The sequence below is a fragment of the Porites lutea genome, chromosome 2 (assembly GCF_958299795.1).
Source record: "Porites lutea chromosome 2, jaPorLute2.1, whole genome shotgun sequence".
Classification (NCBI taxonomy): Eukaryota; Metazoa; Cnidaria; class Anthozoa; order Scleractinia; family Poritidae; genus Porites; species Porites lutea.
The window spans coordinates 1083938-1092826 of record NC_133202.1 but is presented as its reverse complement, the minus strand read 5'-3'; the positions used below and the strand labels follow the sequence as shown (position 1 = coordinate 1092826).

General features: G+C 39.4%; 1 protein-coding gene across 1 annotated transcript; it reads right to left on the bottom strand.

The window, feature by feature from the left end:
- Window positions 1-2437: 2437 nt before the first annotated feature.
- Window positions 2438-8428, bottom strand: LOC140927331 (MTOR-associated protein MEAK7-like). The gene is made up of 6 exons (XM_073376961.1): window positions 8188-8428; window positions 6645-7207; window positions 4965-5245; window positions 4395-4513; window positions 3824-4000; window positions 2438-2777 (listed from the first exon to the last, which is right to left on the bottom strand). Exons 1-6 carry the CDS (start codon window positions 8335-8337, stop codon window positions 2673-2675), a joined length of 1395 nt encoding a protein of 464 aa, XP_073233062.1. The 5' UTR covers window positions 8338-8428; the 3' UTR covers window positions 2438-2672.
- Between the last annotated feature and the right edge of the window lie 461 nt (window positions 8429-8889).

Sequence of the window (8889 nt, the reverse complement as noted above, 5' to 3'; positions counted from 1 at the left end):
ATTTTTTTTTGCTCTCTCTGACTATTTTGTTTTGACTGGACACTAACTGGACTTAAGTGAATTTTAGAGTTAAAGCTGATTTTCTGGCTACGCCATAACCTCGAAGGAAAATATGATAATATTCATTACAACCAACCGGGTTTTTACTGATGTAAGACTGATCATGAATTTCAAATAATTAAGACTGACAGCTGTCATGTCAAGTCGGGACATGTCAGAGCTACAATTGTAGTCACCGCCAATTGCGTTTCGGTCTTTTCACAAAAGTACCTCGGGAACATTTCCAGTGCATAAGAAAGAACAAAGCAACTCCCGATAAGTGTTCCCGAGGTAGGTTTTATGCGTTCATAAGAACCTAAAGTAGCTAAGCCAATCACGTGAAAGAGCAACGTAGCAAACTGGTTTCATAAGTTCAAAAGGATCTCGAGACAAAAGGAAGTTGAATTCTTTCCTTAAGAATTTGGTAGAAAAAAGGTTTGCGGATGTGTAATCTGACTCGGACAAGGGACAATTCGCCTTTTTGAAAAGCAAGCACTGGTTTACGTGAAGCCGCGATAAGCGAGAAATGAGGGCAGTCTCGCATTAGGGGAGTTTTCAGTGACAAAAGTCCAACTCAGAGTTTTCGTTAGGTGAACGTTTGTAAATACTGTTCTCTCCATATGAATTGACAGAAACGTTTATTATTCAGCATACACATCTATGTGTGGGCTATTATAACTACTCTTTTGGCACAATACTATCTTGAATTCAATAGTTTTTCATTTTATCATGCATTCACATGTATTAATATATTTTCAATACAATTCTTAATCGCTTAATCGCGAAGCCAAGCAGCGAGGAGCCAGTAGAGACCCGGCTGTTTTCGCAGTCTACCTTATCTCCTTCGAATCTAACGCTACGTTCACACGGCACTGCACGAATTTTCGACCGACTGACTCGTTCACAGGAGAAACGTTCGATATTTTCTCTCCGTTCACACGGAACTTTGAACGGACCTAGTTGGAGTTCGGTCGTTTCGATACAAAGTCGTTTGGATGCGAACTCAAGCAGTGATATTGTACAAAAACCTCGATCACTTCAAGTATACTGTTTGCGGGTGAACATGAAAAACATTTTGGGTGAATATTCTTCGTTCTTTAAGCCAAGTATGTGGAACTATTTACACCTAAACTGAATAAACTTGTATCGAAAACACCGTAAACCAGGTAGTACGATGTGAACGGAACACCTGTTCAAACGCACGAATTTTTAACTGAACCGGTCGAAAACTCGTCCAGTGCGGTGCGAAAGCGGCCTAAAATACCTTTTATATTGCTTATATCCCAAGCTATTCGCAAAACGGATCCGAGGACGGCGACGGCGGCGAAAACTTCGCTCGGCTTAAAAGTGATATCGCGTTCTTTCAATCTTCATCGCGATTATTCAAACTCACTAACTTTGTCAAATGCAGGCGACCTCTCCTGGAGCTGAATTCCTAGGATTAATATCTAAGTTCATATGGGAAAGGAAAATAATTTCGTCGTCGCTTGTTTACGTCCTCCAAGTAGGCATATTTACGTCGTAGTCGTCCACAGCAGTGACGGCAAAGAAATGTACAAAAAAAGCGTGAAGCACTTGCAGAGTTGCTGTTTTTCCCATTAAACCTATCGCTTTTTTGACGTTCTCGTTGCCGTCGCTGTCGCCGTCGTCGGATCTTATATATCCCTTTAAAATTATGAATATATTTACAGACAATAATTTATTAAATATTTTCTTAGGAGTCGCTAACGGACACATGTCTGATTTTTTTTTTCTGTAACTTGCAATGAGGACCAAAAAACACATTAAGAAAGGCTTTGGTCACTGGGTGTAAAGGAACACATCAAAGGACAAGAAGATACTAATCACAGTACAGTTTTGAAAGATGGGCAGTCGAAGAAAATTGTGGTTAGGAGGGTAAGTGCCTCTAAAGAAATATGTACAAGGGTCAATCGCCCAAGGCAAAAAAAAAAAAAAAAAAAATACATGCACAGCGTGCACAAAGCTGTGATCATAATTAAGTCTTGCACACAAAAATGAAGCTGGAAAGAAGTAGTAAAGCAAAGTAAACTTCACCCTCCAACACAACAACTTTTGAATGGTCTGCCCTAGAAAAGATCAGCTCTTTCCCTAAATACGCAACCCATTGCTCACTGGTATTAATTCAGCTAACAGTACACGCTAATAAATAAACTACTCATTTATAATAATATCATTAAATTCAATTTCTTGTCTTCAGAGGCAAAATGGAAATGATAAATAATTACTATTTCACCTCCAAAATTGCCCTTGATTAATCCTATAATTAAATAAAGTTCCAAGGAGACCAGCGCTGAGAAGCACTGCAGAATCAGTCATCCAGAAACGACCTTAGCACACAAGTAATAAAAAAGCAAAGTGAAATACTGAGGCTAATTATATTTACAGTAAATAAACGTGGGGAATAAAAGTGACATTGAACAGGTTCATCCATGGTGTAAAAACTGGCGACATTCAAGGGTGTCGTAAAACAAAAAAAAAAACAAAGAAGTCTACACAATAAGAGCCTAGGAAAATAAAAGATATAAAAAGAGAGAAAGACTTCACAGATTTTAGTTGCAACTATCGAGGTACATCTATCGTAGTAATATTAACGCAAGACTTAGAGCCAATTTTTAGTCTGCAGGTTCTCTGTACCCTTCGCTGTGTATCTTTTTCCCCATGACCTCCAAGAACGCTTTGGCTTCAACCTCTGTGTCCAGAACGCTCTTTTTCTCTAGCTGTTTGAAGGCAAAAAAAAAAACAGTTTCACTCGATGAGAACATGTTTCAAGTGCTGCAAAGTCCAAGTGAAGTATCAAGAAAAATATTTGCAAGAGTTAGAGTCGTTATTGTTATGGTTAGTAGTTATGTACTTACTTTGCTAAGGTATATAGTCGTTAGTATCGTAAGTTAAGGCCCTGTTTATATGGGTCACACTCGCAGCCGAGTCAACTTTAAGGAGCTTTTATAATATCACAAAAAAAGTTGACCGAGCCAACAGCGCTGGCACGTGCTCTGGTTGTCTCGCCTTGACCGAGTTGACCCGGCTGGGCGAGCCAAAATAGGGACCTTAAGATGCAAGGACGGCGAAAGCAGGTAAAACGTCGCTTAAAATATGAATTCACGGTTTTTCAATCTTCATTGCGACTATTTCATCTCGCTTACTTTGTCGAAAGTACGCGAACTCTCCTGGGATTGAATTCCTAAGAGCCTTATACAAGTTAAGAAAGAGAAAGAAAATTTCGTCGTTACTTGTTTATGTCCCCTATAAAACATAAAATTAGGCATTTTTACGTCGTAGTCGTGCAAAAACGGCAAAGAAATGTACAAAAAAGTGTGACGCACGTGCAAAGTTGTTGTTTTGCTTATTAAATTAACCTATTTCTTTTTAGTTTTATGAAGTTCTCGTTGCCGTCGCCGTCGTCTGATCTTAAGGTCCCTAGGTATGGAGAAGAGTTGACCCGACTAGGAGGATGACCCTAACATGGAAACGCCAAGCCAACTTTTTGTTTCTCACGTAAGCGGTTCGCTAAGTTTTGTATGAGAAGTTGGATTTTGTATGAGAAGTTGGATCACCCGGGGCAGCTCGGGTAGGCGGGTGATCCCTCTAACCGAGACAACTTTTTCCGTATAGACGGAGCCAAGAGAGAATAAAAGAGAGAATGATCTCATTCTCTCTTGACGGAGCCTATTTCACCACCAGATATGAACACACGCGACCACACCTTTGAAACATTCTCATAATTAATCGAGTCAGAATCGCAAGAAAAAAAGCACAGGCTTACCAAGTTCTCCGGAGGCACACCCACACCCCAGGCCTCAAGTCTGTCAATCTTAAACTCTTCTTCTGCTGAAAGCGGCGGGCTGCCATATGTTGTGCAGGAAGGCTGTCCGCGACTGTGCCCTGAACCGAAGTTTTCGTCCAACCATAAGCCAAAATAATTTAACTGACCTCCCATACCCTGTGATAAAAAATATAGGCGGAGAAGGTTATAATCTCATGGCTGGTACTTTTGACACTTTTTAAAGTTAGTCTTCAAGGGAAGACCAATTTCATCAGGCTTTTCGTGACCCGGATTTTATCTAATACAAAAGGGCGGGAATTGGGAGGGGAAAAAGAAAAGCGAGAAATGGGGTTCTAATCATGATCGGGATACAGAAACGGTGATTGCTTTCTTTTCTAGTGTGATCCTAAAATAGTGCCAAATGTGCCTAATAACACTTGTATTTTTGATATAACAAAGGGAGCAAAAACACACTTCCCACCCATACCCTAACAAATGTACCCAACAAGGGTGGGGAGGGGGGGAAGGAGGGCACTGTTAATAGAATTGTACCAAATTCATTACTACTTACCAAACCATTTGGCATAGTCTGCATGCCCATGTTAAGATACATGTAGTTTTCATTGTAGCCAGTTGGCTGATAAACACCCATCGTTGGCTTCACACTGAACAAGAAACAATGGCTGTCACCTAAAGATGGATTAAAACAGGCAGTTTTTAAGAAATGAACTTCAGAGAACTTGAACATGCAAATGCTTTCAGAAGAAATGACCAAGCAAATTCTCTAGAGCAGGAAATTAAAAAAAGGAAGGTCAGTGATTTCTTGCTGTGTAGCAAACTGCATGGATATAAACCTGTTGATCCCATGTTAAAGTAGTGTCAAAGAAGTTTCACTAAATATCACAATTTAAAAGGATTTTATCTGTTACTCATTGGTTAGAAACCCATCACGTCTTGATTAGTAATTCTAGGAAAGAAAAGGTTACAATAAAATATTATAATAAAATTATATTAATCTTAATTAACTTTATCATGGTTGTCATTCAAAACTTCCTGACCAAAATAATACAAAATTTAAGTGCCTCCAGCAACATTCCTTTGCAACAAGCATGTTACAATAGCTTACATGTAATTTGCATACCTACAAAATGAGACTTGATGGTCCAACTCTCTGAAGCAAACCCTCCAAAGATACCTCCATTTGTATCTCTGACAACTATGAGCACAGGACCTTGATTACTGATTTGGTGAATAAATGAGCTGAAGCTTTCACCATGAATTTGAGTTGAAAACAAGAGTCGCCATTGATGCTGCAATGCTGCTGGCAGGTGATGGTTTATCATTATAATGGATGGAACCTCCAAGAGTGGATCAATTTTATCAAAGTCAGCTTCAAATTTACACGGCATCATAATGTGTGACCTAAATCAAATGATAATCAAACAGAAGCTACTGTTTAAATACATTTGACCTTTAGAGTCACATTTACAGCAAACAGCAAACGTGAAATTGTACCATGTGACCAAGTTTTCCTTTGACTTGTGCCTTACTGTTTATAACTACTATTTACCCCAAATTAGTAGACTCCAGTTAGTTTTGTCTTTAGCCCCACATTTTCTTTTCTGAGAAATTCTCAGCTTGAAGCTGATGTTTGCCGTTTGCTGTAAATGTCACTCAATATCTCTCGATGTCTAGAAGTCTAGAAGTCCTAGTCCAAGCAGTATGCAGTATTTGTCACATAGGGATAGTTTATTGGCGTTAGCTATAACGAGTCTCCAGTAGCTTAGTGGTATAGAATCTGGACTAGTAACCAGAAGGTCATAGGTTCGACTCCCAGTTTGGGAGGCCTTGGAGTTTTTCTTTCAAGCCACCTGTCTCCCTAGTGACTGAAAAATCATCTTTGTCATTAAATGACAAGCTTAAAATTCATCATGATGACATTATCAACAAGAAAAAAGTTCTGTCTTATAGAGAGGGGAGGTGTGACATCACGTTACTATGGTAGGAACATTTCTGGATCACAACAACATGGAGTTTTTGCAACGGCAACGGTGAACAGCGAAAAAAAGAATAGGTTGATTTATCCCACATAAAATTTCATCAACATTTGACAAATTAAATGAAATTAAATAACATTGATGAAGTCTGAAACAGTGTGAATCCACTTTTTAAGAGACCTTTTGGTTTGTTGTCATCTAGAAATTTTGCTACCATGGCAACGTGATGTAACAACTTCTCCTCTCTATTAATTGGTTGCAGTAAAAAATGACTGAATTAATTTTAGTTATACCAGTTTGTGATTAATTCATTTTTATTAATTAAACTCATCAGCAATAGATGAGCTTGGGTGCTGGTGCCTACAAAGTTGGTAGAGCTGGGCAATGCTCTAGCATGAGGAAGGAGATATTCATGGCAACCCTGCAAGCAGCCCCACAGGCACCATCACACTGAACTGTTCAGTGGAATACTTACCGACCAGTACTTAGTAATACCTGGCCCTGAACTAAAGAGGGAAGGGAGGGTTGGGAAAAACACAGAACAAAAATGGCAAGCAAGTAACAAGGCTAGCAAATACACTTTGCAAAGAACTGCAAGCAAGGAACTGTGTATACAAGTCACAAAGTGCCCCTGCTGCCCCTGCTGTAGGCATCGGGCCACCCCCATCATAGCTGGGAAAACTGCTGACCAGCATTTGCTTCAAGGTTAACTTTGCCAAAACTACCTTGGCCACATTTAAAAAGTATATCAAGTTTGGTTTACTTAACAACCAACATCAGCATAACATATTATAGTAAACAGTAGATGAGCAAATTTGACTGACCTGTCATATTGAACATGAGCAACACTTTCCTCACATCCTTCTGCCAGTCCATGAGGCTGCTCTTCCACAAGACTCTCCACATCCAAAAAACAAGCCCTCATCACAGCCAGAAACAAATTCTCTATAATGGGAAACTTATTAAACCAGGGAAGAAATTCCTCAAGTGTAACACAGCTGGGATCAGCTTTCTTGCCTAGAAGATCCTTGACTGCATTCTTTGCAAACCTATGATTTGCCTCGGGGTTTGTCATCAGTTTCCATTTTGAACCAAGTATTGTCTTTTTTAATGCAGTTACATAGCACTCCAAAAGAATTTTACAAAGATCTTCTACCTCTACACTAGTTACAACTTGATCAACATCAGCAGATAAGTAGTAAAAAATGTGTGCCTTTTCTTCCCTGCTTTGTTTGAAAACATGTGACATGGAAACAAAAAAAGCCACTTTTGCTACTTGACCACTCGGCAAGGGATTTTTCAAAGCTCTACGAGCTTGTTGAATTTTGTCCATTTCCTTGAAGAAACGGATAGTAATCGGCTCTGGCAGAAGCCATGCTACATGTTCCTGCAAAAATAATAATAAAAAAATCATTTTGTGTTATGATGGTTTTATTGGGTGGTGGGGAAGTGCATTGGTGAAAACAGAGGTGAGTGTGACAAATGTAATTTTCACTGACAATTACTAACTTATTTCAATCTGGCAGTCTGGTTTTTTGATGACAATAAGAGGCAGATTATCTTATGTTTGAAAATGTATATTTTCTGTAAATGATCACAAGTCATAAGCATGCTCTAACTCCTGACACTCACTTGCGTGCCCACAGTAGGCAAATAATTAAGATTTTCTTAGTATACAAATAACACACAGTGTTACAAGGATGCCATGTATGGGTTTTGGCCCAAAGGCAATTTCTATTTATGGGACACATTTGTACCTTAATGATTATGCAACAAAAAATCCTTAAAATGTCACTGATACAAATATAAAATTCTCCATTATTGATACCACTGGGTTATTTTAGGCTGTCAGTATCTGCAAAGCCATCCTGCACCAGGGATCCAAGAGCCAAGTACTTTCATAATTATTCACATCTGAGCATTAATTAGGGTTTTCATAAGGCTGTATTGTTTGCACATATCATTTGTTTCCTTTAGCTCAGCTATTCATATATGCTGTTGAATTTCCCCCGGCACTGAGTGAGACATAAGTCAAGCCAACTACAGATCTAATAAGCGCATCCCTGGGCCGGGGAAAAAGGTTAAATCAATTCGCGGTAGTGTTAAACAGGAAACGACAAAAGATAACCATTCAAAGGTACAAAGAAAACTGTCAGACAAGAGAGAGAAGCAGCTGGTTTTTATCGAAGGTGAACACAATCCCATGGGTTTTGAATTGACACCTGCATGCGCGCTACTGGAAACTTTGAACAGTGTCAAAAATTGCAGTTTCATGTTTCCTTTCGTCGTTCAGAAGATACTGGACACAAAATGCTGTCGATCGAACAACTGATCGTTCTCTCTTGTTCATCATAAAATCAAACTCACCTTAAAAGGTTCAAACTCTATTTTCATAATACCATGCTCATTCTCTGTAGCAAGCCGTTCAAAAAGCGACAGAAGCTGTTGACGCTCTTTCTCAGAGAAGGAGCGATAACTGTCTTCATATTCGATGCCTCGACTTGCTAGAATTCCCATAATTTTAGGGTATAAACTGTGAATGAACGGTACCAAACTCGAATACAGCTGAACGACCAGCTGAACTGTTATGCCAGACGGAGATGCTAAGAGATTGGTAACTAGTCGACAAGAATCGTCACACGACTCGTCACACCAATTCGTCACACCACACACTAAAATGGATGGGTCACGCAAGTAAACAGGACTACACTCTGTTCTTGACTTTTTTGTTTGTGTTTTTTTTTCTGTTAAGAGATTTTTTTTCTTTCTTTCTTTTATTTTCATACGGATGGCAATATTTTTTTCTTATTTTACGGTGCCTGATGTTTGTATTACCGTATATTAATAAACATGATGACGGAGGATGACGTCGTATACTGACAGCGGGGAAACCAGTATTGGCCTCGTTCGTTAAAAGCAGGATAGCCGGCCGGTACAGATACCGTTTATCCTGCACACATCTCTTTGCACCATGCCCACAATCTGAACGCTGGGCACAGGCTAAAAGCCGGCTGTTTTCTTAGGCTAAAGCCTGGTTCTCATATGCCACCGATGCACCTGCGACATGGC

Bases quoted from the DNA above. Each gene is read 5' to 3' on its own strand.
- LOC140927331 (XM_073376961.1), bottom strand. From the start codon at position 8,337: ATGGGAATTCTAGCAAGTCGAGGCATCGAATATGAAGACAGTTATCGC. The intron at 4,514-4,964 runs GTATGCAAATTA...ATCCATCTTTAG, and splicing joins CATCAAGTCTCATTTTGTAG to GTGACAGCCATTGTTTCTTG. The intron at 2,778-3,823 runs GTAAGCCTGTGC...GCCTTCAAACAG, and splicing joins GTGTGCCTCCGGAGAACTTG to CTAGAGAAAAAGAGCGTTCT.